Source organism: Mauremys reevesii, linkage group 7 (assembly GCF_016161935.1).
Source record: "Mauremys reevesii isolate NIE-2019 linkage group 7, ASM1616193v1, whole genome shotgun sequence".
NCBI classification, from domain to species: domain Eukaryota; kingdom Metazoa; phylum Chordata; order Testudines; family Geoemydidae; genus Mauremys; species Mauremys reevesii.
In genome coordinates this window covers 104,311,249-104,329,856 of record NC_052629.1, presented here as the reverse complement: position 1 = coordinate 104,329,856, position 18,608 = coordinate 104,311,249, and the positions used below count along the sequence as shown (strand labels likewise).

Genomic DNA, 18,608 nt, shown 5'->3' with positions numbered 1-18,608 from the left:
TGCATTTGCTAAAGATAAACTCTGCTGGAAAGGCTACAAGCCTGATCTACAGGAGGCAAGGAGGAAGCATTGCCTAGCAGAGACTGGCAAGAGATGTGCTCTGCTCTGCACACAGCAACAGGGGGGAAGATTGTGCAGCAGCAGCACAGGCCCTGCTTTACTTTAGAGCCGAGAAAGAAAAAGAAACCACATGTTTTGGGAGCTGGTGACTTTAAAGATACCAGAGAAAAGCCCTTTCCCTGGCAGCTTTAACCTTGCTGATTTGCAGACATACAAAGCCCTTCTTTATAAACAGGAAGGAAAAAAATTCCACTAGGACTTGCAACAACATTTGGTCTAATATATCCTGACAATTTTCCCGTCTCCTTCTGTTGGGGCTTCTTCTGGGAGCCGGCTGGCAGCTTGTTTCATGTTATACTTAAATCAGGCAAACAGCTTCCCCTCACAATGCTAATGCAAAGGAGAGAGGCTCCCTTTACAACAGTCTCAGCCTATCCCTTTCACACAGGTGATCCCATGAGAAGCATCTCAGTCTCATATTTTCTACAAAGCTCTGCTTTTGCCCTGAAGTCCACCCCACCATAAACCCCGACACTCTTCAAGAAATTGCTCAGTCAGAGAGGATGGCCCCGTACCTGAAGGACACTTTCCTCTTTTCTTGCACACTAGAAATCCCACATCTTATACTCACCACCATCTCAAAGGCTATTTTTGCCAGTTGAGAGCCCTGGAAAGTGTGAATTTCCAGTGGAAGTGGTCTGTGAATTGTGCATCTTTTCCACTCCCTTTCTTTTGTTCAAATACTAATGGACTAATTCTTCCAAGATGCTGAGCAGCCAAAATTGATGGATGTTAATGGCAGCTGTATGCACTCCGCACCTCTGAACATCAGATCATAAGGGGTGCAGGTTTCCTATGCTGGGCCAGCAATTCTGGGATACCTATAATCCCTTAGAGGAAACACCTTGGTCTAATTTGCCAATCTAGGGGAACTAACGGCAAGCAGCAACAATAGGAGGCAAGCCCCCCAATTTTGGGGTGCAATACTAGGAGATAGAGAGAACTTAGAGCTCTGGTCATTCAAAAATATTGCTGGTGTTGGAAATATTGCTTTGTCATCTTAAATGTGAAGGGTGCAGCTTGCATGGTCCATAGGAAATGTTGAGATTTGGGGGAAATGACAAGATGCATGAGAAGCTTATCAGAAACCCAACAGCGGTTGGCACTACTGTCTCAAGATGCTAACTTAGAGCATCAGCACCTGCTGCGATTGGGGGATTCAGCAGCCTGTGGGGAGGTCCTGGGGAGAGACTGAGGCCTGTGAGCATTCTGATCTTGCCATCAGAGCCACAGCAACCTGAGAGAAACTTCCCCATAAGGAAAACACCATGCAGAGAGGACAGCAAAGCCAGCAGGATGCAGTGGGGAAGTAACTGTTACCTTCTGTGCTGCACTAACACAGCGCTGGTACTCCTTGGCCAGCTCCGAGCACTTGAGCACTTCATGCTTGTTTTCTTGGTAGCACTTCAGAATCTCAGACTGCAGCCCTGCGCACAGAGGCTCAGTGTTCCTCCGTCTGTAGGGAAAACGAGAACAGGAGAATCTGTGACAAGGGTAATGTTCACCTACTTACTTCAACTCTACCAATTCCCATACATATGCCAACCCCTGCACTGGAACCACAAGAAAAATCTTCAAAAAGTAAGTTATCCAATAGGAATAGCAACCACCAAAGGAATCAGACCATTCACAGTGCCTTTCAGTTGAGGAGTTCAAAGCACTTAGCAAATACAAGCCTCAATCTCCCATGAGGTTAGGAAGGGGTATCCCTATTCAGCAAGTGGGGAAAGAGACAGAGATTAAATGATTTTCCCAAATCGTACAAAAAAATCTTTGGCAGAGCTGGAGTTAAATCCCAGGAATCCAGGCTGAACCACAAGACTCTCCAAAACAACCAGAGGTCTACCCTAAGAGTCGGAGGAGCAACCATGACTTGTTGAATAAGCCACTTCATTCTCCAATTTACGTCATAGCTATTAAAGCATGTCAAAACAAAACAAAAAGGAGCAGGTTGGGGTATGTGACTGCAGCTCAAGTAGGCATACAGGAGCTAGCTTTAATCTAGCTGGAGCAATAAAGCTGTGGCAGCACAGGTTTCAGCATGGGCTAGTCCCACATGTAATTACGCAGGGTTCTGGACGGGCTTGTACAGTCTGCATTGCAGTCCATGCTGCCATGGCTTCACTGCTTCAGCACACTAGCTAGTTAGATTAAAGCTAGCTGAAATGTATCTACTCAGGCTGCAATCAGACCCCATGACTGTCATGTAGACTTACAGAAGGTGTCTGAAGAGCATCTATAACTTGTTGAATAAACCACCTCACAATCTCCAATTCAAGTCACAGCTATTTAAGCACTTCAAAAAACCAGAAGGCTTGGGGTCATCATGACCATTCTAGTAGCTAGAAAGAGTAGGGAGTAAGAGTGTGACTAAATATGTTTTTTTATTTTTTTGAAGTATTCCATTCACTATTTCACTATTCATCAATAGGTGACATTTACAGCTACCCAGGTATAACATGGGATCTTCTTCATATACTATAAGATGTGTGTGTACATACAGGGCTGGCTTTAGAACGTGCGGGGCCTGATTCGAAAGAGCCACCGCCGAAATGCGACCGAAGACAGCAAAGTGCCATCATCTACACAGACATGCATATACAAACTGCAGGATTTGCACCACACTTTAGAACTTGTGTGCAAGTGTGTGCATATGTTAAGGAGGGAGTGCACGCAGGAAGAAATTCTCAGATGTAATCTACTACACCTTAAATCCCCACTTTTCCTGTACTGCTACATTTGTAGGTCTGTCTCTGAACATGGAGCCCAGCTCTTCTTTCCACAGCACTTGATCCTACAAGCAAACTGTAATGCTGTGCAATGACATCACATTCATTTCCTGAGCAACAAAAATGGTGTCACCAATGCATCCTTATGACTTCAGTGCACAATCAGGGAGGCGCTGAGAGGGAGTTTCTGGATGTTGCACCTGCTGCATATTCAAGCTATTATTTGAGTCACGTTTCTTTCTACTGGGCAAAGAAACTAAAAATCCTGTGCTTCTTGGATCCTTTGTGGCTGTAGTGAGGATGGGGAGAAGGGAGCTCAGACATGACATTCCAGCCCTCACATTTTTTAGGTTGGGGATGCATGCTGGGAGTAGGAGGCATGATGAGGGCAAAATATTCTGTTATATCCGTATACTTCTGAGAAAATTGTACTAGGACAATGTCCAAGAAGTACACCTTCAGCCTTGATCACACCACTTCTCAAGGGCAAAGCTCTAGCATTTATCAGGAACAACATGCCTCACATACCAGCCAGAGCATGAAAAGTAACAGCAACATTGCTGTGCTTGGATTAGACACAGTCAAATACCGTAATTTAGTCCCTCCTTCCCCCCCAGAAATGGTATGGTCTTTAAAAGGAAGGTAATTCCTATGTAGGATCCCTGGACTTAGTTCATTATTTTGTATGTCATATTAAACAAAACAAAAAATCTTTTAAAAGCCTTCCAAAAGTTTGAAATGGAAAAGAACTTGCAGGGAACTTCAGAAACTCATAAGATTGGCATTTTGCTCTGTCACTGCGATTTTAATATAATTCTAATCAACTCAGTGAGTCCTTCAAAACGATACCAAACAGTGCTAGGTCAGGAAATACCACCAAATCCCTCAATTCATTGGGAAAGTTAAGACTTTTTAAATTAGGTTTTTAACTCAGCGTGTTAAAAAACCTAAAGGGTATTTTGTAACTTCATCCAACAGGAGGAAGGGGGAAGAAAGATACAATATGTTATGAAATCATTCATCTATATTCACCTGAATTTAACAGTGCAATATAAGCTTCTCAGATGGACGGATACATTTTAGAGAGAGTTTGGGTTTCACTTTGCCAGTCTCAGAATGGAGGGTCATTAAGCCCTTATTTGCTGGTTCCTCACCTGCTATGGTGCCTGCCTTCACTGACTAAGATCAATGACAAGTTCAGACACACTTGAGGGCTCATGGCACCCTCTTGCCCAGCCTGTGCCAGGGGGTGCATGCAGCACTGCACAGGGTTAAAAACAAAAACAAATTACAGAAAGCAGCTGGTGAGGTGCTTGCCACTGCCTCTCCCCTGCAAGAGGTGAGAGATCAACCCATGTAAAATGACAGAGGTTGCTTGGGATGCAGCTGCATTACCAGTGTATCTGCCACTGCTTCACAGAACAGCCCAAATAGCAGAGCGTTTACACAGCAACTGAATTTCAGTTAGCCAGAGTCATCACAAACACCTTATCCCTGCTTCAATAAATTAATTTTTTTTCCAAAATGAAAGCTGAGATCTCATCTACACACAAGTTGCACCAATTTAACTAAACAGGTTTAGATTGATAAATTAGAGGAATAAAACACAAAGACAGTTAAGTCTATTATGGATTTAAGACATTCTTAAATCGATTTAAGAATGTCTGTACACGTTAATTGCACTGATTTAACTAAGTCTGTTTTGTAACCTTACTTAGGTAAATCAGTAGAACTTGTATTTAGACAAGGCCACTGCTTTCACTCAAAAAAGGAGTCTCATAGTTGTAAAGAAAACCTTAAAAATGTGAAGGAGTGAAACCAATGCAGTAAAGTCTGCCTGAGTTTGTAAACAGCCTAAAACAATAGCTCTGAAAGGTGTGGACTGTCCCATCTATGAGGTGCCCAATAACAACTTAGATGCCAGGTCTGTTAACTATCTCACTACTGCTCAAAGCATGTCACAGATGGAGCAGGAAGATCATTTTGAAAGCTGATTTTGGTGCTATAAGCAGGTAGCATCTGGAACGTTCCATCATTTCTCCCATCAGCCCTCAATTTGACCTGTGGAGCTAAAAAGCTAGAGGGGAGGAGCCTAGCCCAGAGGTCCGTACGAACCCCATCAAAGGGGAGGCTATCCTGGAGAGCCCAATGGGACACCTAAGCCTATGCCTGCCTGGCCCCACCATGCTCCCTCAAAAAAGGGGGTGCCTGGACTGCTCTGGTGGTGAACTTAGGGCTAAGCAGTTTCTTTCCTAGTTCCAGTGGCTGCTGCTCCTCCCTCTGTTTGAGGCTAGTGCAGCCTCAGGCAGACATCACTGTGCTGCTTCCTCTTGCATCACATTTTTAATTGTTGTTTTAAACCTGGGAACTGTGATTGTGACATCACCGCATGACTGAGAGCTATGGCCCCAAGCACCCGTTGTACCTATGCCTTCATCTGTCCCTGCTCACGGGTGTTTCTGAACTCCCCTGAGAAGGAGCCAAGCCTGAGGAGCCTAGTGGAATCCAGCAGAATGTCATAGTTCAGACACCTCCATAATCTCTTGAGAGTGACATCCCATTTTGGCCTCTGAAGTACCTCCCCTCCCCTCGGTTAGCTACAGCCAGTAGGCTCAGATTTCTCTGAGGAAGGTGGCATTGTAGCCTCCCCACTGGGCTGTGGTTGGTAAGACAGGGTGCTCAACAAAAATGGGTCTGGTGCAGTGACACAGCTGGGGCTCTCTTTGAAATGATTTCAGGCTCACTCTGTTTTTAAAAAGGATTTAAAAAAAAAAGAATACAAAAAAGACTATGCTGGCTCCAGAGAAGGCTAGGCTCTTAGACCTTGTTTAACACATTGAGTTATAATCCCCACCAGTGTTACTGAAACTGGTAGATGGGACTCATCTACAGGGGCCGAGAGAAAGGACAGGAGGCAGGGATGCAAGGTTAGGGGCTTGAACGATGCCCAAGGAAGAAAAATGAAGCATATCAATATGAAAGGCTAAGTCCATAATCTATGCCCCTGTCTGCGTATTGGGCAAGGTGTAAGTCAACAGGTGGAAAGAAGAACAGCTGAAACTAGAAATAAAATAACTCATTAGTTTTGCCTCTCTCATCAAACTGGGGGAAAACAAACCTTTGCTTCTCTGCTGTCCAATAGGAAGGAAGGCTGTGTACACATGAAATCCAGGATTTCAGATCCTCCTCTCCCCCTCCCACTGAGTAATCTAAATCAGGTCTTTGTCTGGAAAAGAAGGGAGAGGTTTTCTTAAATGAAACAAAGGGCATCTTTCTCTCTGCCATCCCTTGAGGTAAGCATGGAACCAGAGAGATCTTGCTGCATTTCGACAAACTGAGAGTTACCAATTCCTATCTCTTTCTGTGTATTCCCTTTATTTAATAAATGAAATCTCATCAACTTATCCTTCTTCTATTATCACTGCTGACATCAATCTGATAATATTGGCTTGGCGTGGAATCGTGCTATTATATGTCCTCCTGATATTTAATTTAAGAGAAACGTCTGCAGTGGGGTGAATATGTGAAGCAAGCTTTTTATTACTGGCAGCAGTAAGGACGCTGGGAGTGAATTAGCCATTCATCTTAGTCAGGACCAATCTAGTGGCTCAGAAGAGGTTTTCTCTTTAACCCTCTCTTGGCTGTTCAGAGTGGCAGGTAACTGCTGCTCCAGCCAACAGCTGCATTCATCTGTCTTGGAAAATTCATCTCTGTGTGAATATAAACCCAGTGAAGAAGTGCAGAGTGCCTGGGAGGTTAAAGCAAGGTTCCTAAAGAATTTCCACCATCAATTCAGGGCTAGTAAAAAAGTGTTTGTCAATTAATCAAACAGTAACACTTCCCCCTCCCCAACACACACACACTGAGACAGCCAGCTATTACAGGGATAGATTAAGGCCGGGGTCTCAAACTCAAATAACCACGAGGGCCACATGAGGACTAGTACATTGGCCCGAGGGCCGCATTACTGACACCTCCCCCCTGCTGCCCTCAGCCCCGCCCCCACTCCACCCCTTCCATGAGGTCCCGCCCCTGCCCTGCCTCTTCCCATCCCTTCCCTGCCCCAATTCCAACCCCTTCCCCGAAATCTTCACCCCAACTCCGCCCCCTCCCTGCCCCCAGGGGGTGCAGGAGGGATGAGGGGTGTGGCAGGTGGTCAAGGCAGTGGGTTGGGGTGCAGGAGGGGTGTGAGGTGCAGCAGGGAGTTCAGGGAAGGGGGCTGGGGTGCAGGAGGGGTGCGGGGTGCAGCAGGGGACTCAGGGCAGTGGGTTGGGGTGCAGGAGGGGTGCAGGGTGCAGCAGGGGGTTCAGGGCAGGGGGTTGGGTGCAGGGTGCAGCAGGGGGCTCAGGGCAGTGGGTCAGGGTGCGGCAAGGGGCTCAGGGCAGGGGGTTGGGGTGCAGGAGGGGTTCAGGGTGCAGCAGGGGGTTCAGGGCAGGGGGTCGGGTGCGGGGTGCAGCAGGGGGTTCAGGGCAGGGGGTCAGGGTGCAGGGTATGGCAGGTCGGGGTGCGGCAGGGGGCTCAGGGCAGTGGGTCGGGCTGCAGGAGGGGTGTGGCAGGGGGTCAGGGTGCAGGGTGCGGCAAGGGGCTCAGGGCAGGGGGTTTGACTGCAGGAGGGGCTCGGGGGGCGGCCAATAGGAGCTGCTGGGGGCGGTGCCTGAAGCAACACACACCCCTGCGCCCCTCCTTCCCCAGGTTCCAGAGCCGCTCTAGGTAAATGCTAGGGGAGGACGTGGGGGGGGCACGAGGAGCTTGCGGGCCGTAGAAAATAACCTCGGCCCGTGGGCCACGTGTTTGAGACACCTGGATTAAGGCAAGATCCTTAGGATCTAGCCCCCAGGTGTAGATGCAGGAACAAGGCAGAGCAACAGGCCCCAGAGAAGGACCCCGCTGATTGCTGGTGGCAGGCTGTCTCCTTTAGGAGAAAGATCATGGACTCAGGATTGGGAGGTGGAGGGGAAGAGAGCCACTAAGGCTATGTCTACACTACTCAGCTTTTACAGCCGTGCCACTGAAAAGCAGGCAGTGTAGCTGCTGTTTGTCTGCAGGAGAGCGCTCTTCTGCTGATTAAAAAATTCCACCCCCAATGAGCGGCAGCAGCTTTGTTGGCAGGAACGCTGTTCACACTGGCGCTTTTCGTCGGTAAAACTTTTGTCGTTGGGGATGTGTGTTTTTTTAACACCCCTGAATAACCAAAGTTTTGCCAACGAAGTTCCAGTGTAGACAAAGCCTAAGTCTCTGCATGGTGACAGAAGGGTGGTAGTTGCACAAAACGTTGGTAGAGGTAAGTGCCATTTAATCTTAAACTTACCCCTGGGGTTAGTTGCACTGAGAAAAGAGAGCTGTAAATGCTGCAGCAACATAGAATGACAGGAGGATATTCTGTTCTAAAGATGAATGGAAAACATGCCCATTCCTCCTAGTCAGTCAGACAGAGACGGGAGACCAGTCCAGTCCCTGCTCACATAAACCTCTGTCTTTCCACCACATGCACATCTGCAGGTCATAGAGTTGGTATCTAACTTTTCTCAAGTTCATGAGCTTTCAAATGCAGGATTTTGGTTCAGGCCCTGTTCTCCACCCTTCTGGGACAGAGTTCCCAACTCTGGAAGTCAGTTGTTTAAATAAAAAGAGTAGACTGGTATATCCCACAGCTGTGGCCTTCCCCCACCCAACCTTCTCAAAAAAATCCCTAACCCCTACCAGTATTGCGCTATTTTGTCCTGCAACTAAAAATACACCAGCAAACTAAATTTCTAGCCCTATCATTTTGGGACAGAGCAGCCCCATAGGACAGTGCAGGAGAGCAATTTCCTCATGGTTACTATACACCAGGCAAACTAGTTGATTGTTACAGAGGTCCCAGATGTAGTCAAAAGATGCCATAGCAGGTTGCTCTTTTACACTCTGGTGAACTGTATTCAGACTGAACTGTACACTGCAGTTACAAAGGAGTTTGTGGGGCAGATGGGGTAGGAAACTAAACCTAGACATTTTCATGTATCTGCTCAGGAAAAGCCCAGGGCTGAGATATCAGGTGGTGTGGCAGGTCAGGAATGAGGTGCATTGATAGAGCTGTATGAGGGCCCAGGGCATAGATAGCTCGGGGTGTTGCAGGTCAGGACTGACATACACTAGTGACTTGTCATAGACGATACGTCTACACTATGAGCTGGGGTTGTGACTCCTAGCTTGCGTAGACATACTCACGCTAGCTCTCCCCGAGCTGGTGTTCTAAAAACAGGCATGTAACTGAGGTAGTATGGCAGTGGCGAGCATGCTGAGGACACATGCTTGGCACAGCTAGTCCATGCCACTATTCACTGCTGCCTGTGCTACCTTGGCTACACTACTATTTTTAGGGAGCAAGTGCTAGTGCTAGTAGGTCTACAGGAGCTGGGAATCACATGGTGGGATGTTTTTGCATCACAAGGCATGCGGTGGGTATTTTAGAGCGAGCGTGTTGGTGCAATGGTCAGGTACTGTGGTATGTTGTGGCATGATATTGCACATATACAAAAACCTATGTGACTAGCTGAGCTGGAAAACTGCATTCTCCCTTTGGTAGTATTTGGCTGTCACAGACCGCGTCCCTTTAACATGTCAGGAAAATAACTCTGGAGGAATACATCTAACAGGACAAAGAGAGGTTTCTTCTTTTCTGATTATCGCATCCTTATCATTTACAGCCAAAAATTAAACACAACCCAGCATTTCATTCGTAAATTAACAAACTGACCACCACAGAGAAAATAGTTTCCACAGCTATCTGGGAAGCTGTCAGCTGGTGATCAAGGAGAAAGACTACAGGACACTGCAATATCACAAACCCAGCACCATGACCTCACTACTTCCTTTGGAATTCCCTGCCCCAGCAGGTCAGTTCAATTACATAGCTAGAATTAAAAAGAGGATTGTCATTTGGTGACTGATTTAGCAGGAATATTGAGTGGATGATCTAATAGATCTCTTCCATCTCCGACTTCCATGATCTAATAATATTCTATTCCAAATATTAAGATGAAGTACCCAAATCGTATGTTTCAAGAGCATAACCTCTATGGTCAGGAAGAAAACACTCCTGCCCTTCCTCAAGTATAAGAACACTTTTCAACTGATCTGATTTCACCATCCTCCAAAGCATCGGGATTGGACACTGCTGTGGATTAGTTACCACGCTGGGCAGAACTAAAGCCCAATCTGCTATGACAAATACTATGTTATGTCAAGTAAGAGAACAATTTGGACCAAAATAGAGAGAACCACCCCTGGGACTTCTCATAAGGATTGCGCCACTAGCCTCAGTGTTCTAGATAATGTCCAGCTCAGATAACTAAATTCTGCCTCCTGGAATTCCCTCTGCTGTTGGATACAGTTTGCTGCTTTACCTCCTGTCATCATAAACAGTTGTGCAGCAACTGAGCAGCTGCTGCATCCCACCCCAGAGATAGCTGCATTTCAGTGGTGGGTGAAGCAACTGCTATATTCTAGTGGCATGGGAGTGCCACTATTGTTAAGGTTCCATTGTACCACCTGTTTAAAGGTGGACCTTTCAAAGTCCTCTAAAATCAACACGCTTAGTTGGTTTCTTTGAAATTTAGTATGCCTCAGGAGGGTGCAGGATAGTGTTAGTGACCAAAATTTGGAGTTATTTGAGCCAGGGATTCTAGACATACAAGACCCCATAAATAACCATTAAAAAAAACAAACAGCAAACAACAACAACAAAAACTGTAGGTGAGGGTTTGTTTTTTGGTATTTTGCACAGAACTAGAGATCAAACTATTGATGTGATGCAGGTCAAAAAGGTCTCAATCTGTCAAGTTTTACCCAAGTTAGTATGGTACCCACCAGAGGCGCTGACTTTTATTGTGCCATGGGGTAACTCAAACCCTGCCCCTGGCTCTGACCCAGACCCCGCCCCCACTCCACCTCTTCCCCAAGCCCCCACTCCCACCCCGCCTCCTCTCACCCCCTCACCCGAGCCCGCCTGGCCCTCGCTCCTCCCCCCAGCACCTCCTGCCTGCTGCGGAACAGATGATCTGCAGCAGGTGCTGGGAGGGACGGGGCGACGCTGATCCACGGGGCCGCCAGTGGACAGGAGGTGCTGGGGGGATGGGAGCTGGCTGCCAGTGGGTGATCTCAACCCACCATTTTTTCCCCATGGATACTTCAGCTTTGGAGCACCCATGGAGTCGACGCCTATGGTACCCCTAAATGTTTGGGGAATCCAACTTTAAGAAAATGTACACTTATATTGCACATGCACCAGTACAGAAAAACAGCTAGAGGGGTTTCCATGCCCACCACTGTATATGGTTTAAACTCAACTCTTGTAAGTGCCTCTCTAAAATCTGCTCTTTGCAGTGTTGTTGTAGACATGTTGGTCCCAGGAGATTAGAGAGACAAGGTGGGTGAGGTAATATCTTTTATTGGTGAAAGAGACAAGCTCTGTGTAGCTTGAAAGCTTGTCTCTATATTACCTCACCCACCTTGTCTCTCTAAAATCTGAGCAGTTATTCAAAGTGCTTTGAAATTTGGTGTGCCTCGTGGGGGCACAGGATACTATTAGTGATCCAACGCATTTCTGAGTTCTAGGCCTTCCAAATACCACTTTCCTTCTGCTACCTTGTACTACTAAACTCGGGGTATGTCTACACTGCAATCAGACACCCACGGCAGGCCTGTGCCAGCTGACTCAGGCTCACGTGTATCTTTAATTGCAGTGCAGATGTTCTGGCTCGGGCTACAGCCCAAGCTATGGGACCTCCCACCTCGTAGGGTCCTATTGCCCAGGCTACTGATTGAGCCCGAACATCTACACTGCAATTAAACAGCCCCACAGCTCAAGTCAGCTGGCATGGGTCAGCCGTGGGTTTTTAATTGCAGTGCAGACATACTGCCAGAGGTACTCATGACTGCATGAATTACAGACCTCTTGATAATGATGAGCACCCCTCAATTAACATATCTAAGGATAAGTTAATACAAGCCTCCACCTAAGGCAAAAGGAGTTTTGGATTTAGGGAATGTCTCCACAGCAAAAAAAGACTAGCAATAGAGAGTCTTAAAGCCCAGGTCAAATGACTCGGGCTAGGACTAGGAGGCTCACACTGCAGAGGTAAAAAAGCAGCGTAGACACTGGAGCCCAGGCTCCAAGACCCTTCCCTCTTGTCGGGTTTCAACCCAGGCTCCAGTCCGAGCCCGAATGTCTACACTGCTATTTTTAATACCCAGTAATAATACATAGACCCTGTACTAAAGAGCTTTAACAACATTACATTTCACAAATACCCCTTTGAGGCAGGTAGTCTCCCTATTTCACAAATGATGAACCTCGCTGCTTCAGTTTAACTGACTTGCCCAAAGTCACAAAGTCCGAGTTCAAGGCCAGAAATGATCATTTAGTCTGACCCCCTGTATATCACAAGCCAACTTCACCACCCACATACTAAGCCCAACAACTGAAATGAGACCAGAGTATTACAGCCCACAGGATACTAAACTACTATGTGCCACAGGCATAGAACAGAAGAGACTGAGGTGAACCAGTGCCCAAGGCCCCTGCAATTGCAGGGAACTCACTGAGAGGTATACAGATAATCCCAGCAAGTGACCCAGACCAAATATTGCAGAGGAAGGTGAAAAACCTCCCAGGTCACTGCCAGTCTGGCCTGGGGGGAAATTCCTTCCTGACCCCACATATGGCGATCAGTTAGACCCTAAGCATGTGAGCAAGAATCAGCTGAATCAGCACGTGAGAAATAGAATGTTTGGTGCCACCTCAAAGCCCTGGCCCATGCCATCCAGTGTCCCGTCACCAGCCATGGCCATCTCTGATGCTTCAGACGAAGGAGACCAAGAAAACCCAGAGTACATTGCCAGAGGGCAGGGGGATGGGGAATGACCCTTTCTGACTCCTGCAGGTGACCAACTAAAGCCCTGAAATATGAGCTTTTAGGAATATAAAACACAAACCAGAAGGGCCAAAACTGGGACCAGAACTGACGGTTCCTGACTTCCGTACTGTACTCAGCCCAATACTGTATACCATACTACTTCCCATGCTCAAACTTGTTTTCTTAACCTCACTAAACATAAGCAGTCATTCTCCATTTCACTGATGAGTGCCCCTAGAAGGCTTCCATTTATATCTCAGGCTATTTTGCTAGACAAAGTCAAAGTAACGTCAATGACTGACCGATATAATCTCTACTAGTGTGGATACTTGTGTTATGTGTTGAACGCCGGTACTCTCAAAACTGCACAAAAAGGAAGATGACATGGCCCCATCCCATTGAGCCTGCAAATTAGATAACTATTCGGCTCTACTGGCATTTTGCATGGCAGATGGCAAGTTGTGCGGTATAACAGAAAAGACTTTTTCCACAGGCAATTCAAATGTATATTTGGACATAGATTCTTTACTAGTGATGAACGTAGGATATTGACTTTGGAGGAATTCTGCCAGTTTTGAAGCGGAAAGGAAAATTACAGCCTGTTCTTTTCCTTGCCAGGAGATATTGAAGTTAACAGAAGTTGATCTCATGCCTGCAAACACCACACACCATTTCATCCAAAGATGCCAAGCTACTAAGGTTGACAAGCAAAGATGAAGAGTCTAAAGTTAGCAGTAAAATGGCCTTTGGAAGTGAAACAGGAATGAATCAGAACCTTGTTGCTGCAAGGAGCTCTCTGAATCAGAAAAGGAGGATGGCTGAGCTCCCACAAGGCAGAAAAGCAATACAGCAAGCAGTAACTGCATCTGAAACAAAACGTAGCCCTACAGGTGACCCAAACAGGGATTTATTTTTTTAAATAAGATAAACAACAACACTTAAGAACAGTTAAGACATCAGATCAGGAATGGAATATGTGCAGCTCACTGAATGCATGAATTACTGTCTCTAAGAACAGAAAATGTTGGGCTGGTCAGTGCTACAGTGTTTAGGGGGTAACTGCCTACTGAGAAAATGCTAAATCTATACAGATTTGAAAATTCCAAAAGCAGCCCTTATTTATTGTACCTGCAAGACCTGAGGCCTGCAAGACAGGAGTTTATGATGTTCTCACAAAGCTAAAGAGATGTTTTCCTTGTAGTGATACCCCCTTCTACTTTTAGATTGCAGCCCTTCTGGATGAAAGGTGCTAAGTATTTTAGCAGCTTCCTACAGTATTTACTTCACCCACCACCAAAATGCAGGCATTTCTGGAGTGGACATGATAACTAACAGCCACATTATATACACTACATACAATAGTGTATCCAACTGAAGCTGCAGGTGAAATTTACAGAGGCAGAATTAAGTAATCCAAATTAGAATTCAGGTGAGACACTGGAACTAAACACTTCAGCTTAAAGACCCCATGGCACTTTCTGCAATCTAAGCTTAAGGATGACAAGTCATGTATAAGAGGATGCCTTCAGCCCCACAGCACATCATGCTTACACTATGTTGTGTGATTCACTCACTACTGACTCCACCACCATTCACCCACCCTTTTAAGCACTGGAAATGTTGCTGTTGCAGGAGAAACACAAACCCTTGAACTCAGCTCTTGGCAAGCAACACAATCTCAGCAAAGTATTTAAAGAACACAAGAAATTCCAATAGAAAACAACTTAAGTGAACATGTTTTTCAATTCATAGGAAACCATATGCTTTCAAACTGGCACCAAAAGCATCGTACAAGTTAACATGACCAGCACCAACTTCAGGGTGGCTGCCTTCAGCTATTAATGATAATCAGAGTCAGCTCCAGTTGATGACAGCTTACTGCTGAAAAATCTTCTCCAAGGAAGAAGTATCCCTATGGACTACTCTGGAGTCAATAACGAGGTCTCCCGTGTGCTACATTTTTACCGAATTAGACATGGGCCTGGAGGGCTTGGCAGAAAAGCAGGGTGTGCACCTGTCTCCAGGGGTCAACCTCAGGACACAGGGAAGAAGCAGAAGGTGAGGATGAGAAGCGTGAACTAAACTCCAGCAGGCCTAGGCATACTGAAATTAGGCTGAGGGTCTACTGATTGTGAGGTTTCAGTGTTAATGGGACTCTATTCAGAAAGCTACTGGTTGCACTACAGTTTACATTAAAATCTATTTTAGCTGAAGAACTTTGATCATCCATAAAGTGCTCGTTGGAGTATGATGCTATAAAATTATCTCTCGCCCTCTACAAGGAAAGGCAGGGCAGCTTGGACACTGATCTTTGGGGAGACAACTCACCATGTTGGAGGCTTGTGTAGCTATGTCATGACTATCATCTCCTCAGGAGGAGGAGATTCAGGGCACATATTGGAATATAGAATCTCTGACCTTCAACGTCAGTATCTCTCCCCTCAATACTTCTCAATTCTCTCCAATATCACGTTCCCTTGTTTCCTATCACCCCATGAGGAGAATTTAACATTCAATAAGGGGGGAGGGATAGCTCAGTAATAATAAATAGAAGTATCTCACATACAGAGCATATAATTCAGAAGCATGAATACAATTACTGTTCAAAATAGTAACACTGCCCTTGAAATCAGTTGTTAGTGAATTAATGACCAGATTGTTAGAAGTGTTGCCTCAGCTTTGCCTTGGGCTTCTAATTAGCAAACAAGTCATTAATTCACTGGTTACAAGTGGTTTCTGAGGCATTATTGCTTCTGACATCACAACTTTTTGGAAAGGCTTCTCCAGATGACCTGAGCCTCATATCAACCACTGGCGATTACCACCACCAGCACACAGAAAGGCAGCTGCAAACATCCAGTGCTGGCCAACCTGAGGTCACTAATCAATATGCAGGGCACCTTCCCTGGGAGACAGAGGAGAAGGCCTAAAAAGTTACTAGTATGGAGTCACGTAAGAAAACTACCTCCAGGTGAGTCTCAAACATCCTGAAACTGTTAAGTTCTTGCTTCAGCCATGTTGCTTTTCCCACTGCACAATCCCCAAACCAACCATGTCAGTGCTCTGGTTCCATTTTCACTTTTATTCTTGATAAAAAAGTCTGTCTCTTGCAGTAAATTTGAGCTGCCAGACAGCTTTGTTTAACATGTTTTAGAGTATGTTAACCGTGGTTTTATTTTAAGGGCGGTACATATTATTGCTGCTGAAAGTGATCAGAATCAGCTTTGTTAATGCACTTTATACTATTCACCTATCTTAGGGTTTTATGCTGCCACCAGGGGCGGCTCTAGGCACCAGCAAAACAAGCTGGTGCCTAGGACGGCCAAATCTAGGGGGCGGCAGGCTGCGCCGGCGGACCTGCCGCAGTCATGCCTGCGGGAGGTCCACCGGAGCCCCGGGACGACCGGACCTGCCGCAGGCATGACTGCGGAGGGAGCGCTCGTCCCGCGGCTCGGCTGGACCTCCCGCAGGCATGACTGCGGCAGCTCAACCGGAGCCGCGGGATCCGCGAACCGTCCGCAGCCGCGGGGGGTCCAGCCGGGACCAGCGGACCCTCTGCAGTCATGCCCGCGGGAGGTCCGCTGCTCCCGTGGCTCCGGGGCGCCTCCCGCGCATGACTGCTTGGGGCGGCCAAAACTGTAGAGCCGCCCCTGGCTGCCACCCATCACCATAATATAAGTGCCTTCCATGTGAAATCAATAGCAATAGGAAAGTCCCTAGTGAACTTCACGGAGTCTGTCATTTCTTCCCCTGCTAGTCCAGTCCCAACCGCCCACCCTCACCCCACAGCTATACCATTGCACCTTGATTTTGACCTACACCAACTGCTGCACTTGTGAGGAGAAACCTCATTTTCGCATTGGTTTTGCAATAGTGACAAACCTGTACAGTTTTTGTACACTCATTTTCATTCATTGTCCCAAATAACGCAAGGAAGTAAGAGGCAATATTGTAAATACAAAACTGGGATATCATTAAATGAACTGGGTCACGGGAGGGATATGCTTTTGTTTAGACACAAGCATCTTAGAATGCTAAGAATTGCAGAGAGCACACTTTATCCAAACTGTCATGTCTTCTATCCAGTAACATTTCACTGTGGCAGTAACTATTTAAGGCTTTAAGAACCACTCCCAGGAAGAGTAAAGTGAGCCAACTGGAACATTTATGCAGTTCCATCACAGCCAGTGCAACCCTCATTATAATACCCCACCGTCCCAGGACAGAAGGGACCACAAGAACAGAAAAAAAAAAAACCCTTACAAATGGTCTGAGTGCAAGACCCCGAAATCAATGTACAGCTAGAAATAATTTAACAATGGTCCTCCTGAAACAGTACTGAAAATGGATAAGTGCTAGTGTAAATGGGGCAAACTACCATTTAAGAAAGGATAATTAACTCTTGTTTCTATAAAGACTCGCTCACACTTTCTGAAATGGCATTAAAGCCAGTACTGACCCATCTACTCTAGCATTTGTACCATTTTACATATCACTTTGGGGGAACATATTCCTGAAGGCCAATTTCAGCAATACTTCAATTTCCCAACTCAGACCAGGTTTGGAGGCACAAGGGGTCAGTGTACTGCAGACCAGGCTGTGATGGAATCCCTTTATATGATATGCATGTGGAACAGATCACTGAAGGCAGGGCTGGGAGCAGCCAGCATGAATAGCGTTAGGAGGGGGAAGAGCCAGACCATTTTTCTGTGGGGTAAGTCTTGCTCTTACCTCAACATGAAGTGAGGATGAGCTCCAAGGGGTAGCTGGAGTTGTATCCCTGAAAGTTACCATCTCCCTATTGCCTAGGCCCCTAATTCAACCATGCATTAATCTATTAATCTAATAATAGGAGAAATCCCACAGCCATTTTGCTTGAAGCCCGTAATGTCCCTGCCTCTTCCTCTTGTGCTTCAGTATTTTCCATTTAATGTCTGCTTCAGAATTCTACCCCTGTGTGCAGTCCCCTCTGCGTAGAAATATATGGGGTTAATTAAAAATTGTCCTATCTCAGACTTTAAGATTTCATGAGCCAACATAGTAGCACCATGCATGATCTTTTGAACCTTCCCAAACTCTAAAGAAACCAGTCAAAAAAGCTGGTAGTTCCTCGGGGATTTGCTCATGATTGCCACTTTCAGTGAAAGCCTATTGCTGCTATAAAGTCTGTTATGAAATTTAATAAGATCCTCATTTTCAGAGGATTGAACTTAGAATAATTTGCTGTTCCAAGCTCTCAGTCTGTCCAGAAGCTTTTTACCCCTGTCTGTGCCAAGTCTGTACAGTTCTCCTTTCCATACAAAGCCCAGGACGATACTTACCACTTGTCAGTTTCTCTAACATAATCACCTTAAATACTCATGTCCATTAAGTTTAAAGATCCTAGAATCATTAAATGAACTCTTAGATATGAGGTCCCATGTGGAGTAAATCTTGATGGCAGACTTTCCACTGGAAAGTTGCCTTGGTTTCAAAGCTGATCTCTATCAGGATGACAAGATAGGAGCATTCTTTAAATTCTCATTGATAACTGTGCATGGCATATTCAGTCCTCTCAGCATAGCGAGCTAGCAATAAGGCTCTTGGTAAGCAGCTTCAGAGAGAGTTCAACAGACCATAAGACGATCTCAGAGGGAAATTATTCAGCTCCAGAACAATTTTATCTCTTAACAACTTCCTAATCCCCCTGCCCCACTCTGCAGCTTTACCTTTTAAAGAATGCCATATGCCCACACCCAACCATGCTGATCTTTGCTTCCAAATTTAAAAAATAATAACAAAAATAAGATAAGGTCAAACTCAACAAAAGAAAATAAATGAAATTAAAAAAACCCAGCACTTTGAGGATAAATCTTGAGTGCCT

At 45.9% G+C, this 18,608-nt stretch overlaps 1 protein-coding gene across 7 annotated transcripts in view; it reads right to left on the bottom strand.

The window, feature by feature from the left end:
• CHCHD6 (coiled-coil-helix-coiled-coil-helix domain containing 6) overlaps positions 1–18,608 on the bottom strand; it is a 172,236-nt gene that overhangs the window by 51,312 nt on the left and 102,316 nt on the right. For 5 of the 7 annotated variants that reach the window (XM_039546036.1, XM_039546038.1, XM_039546042.1 and 2 more), the window contains 2 exons: positions 5,968–6,075; positions 1,441–1,576 (listed from right to left, as the gene is read on the bottom strand). In XM_039546036.1, the coding sequence (XP_039401970.1) occupies positions 1,441–1,576; positions 5,968–6,075 (244 nt within the window). The remainder of the gene's footprint in view (positions 1–1,440; positions 1,577–5,967; positions 6,076–18,608) is intronic. The other 2 variants (XM_039546039.1, XM_039546041.1) reach the window with 1 other exon arrangement.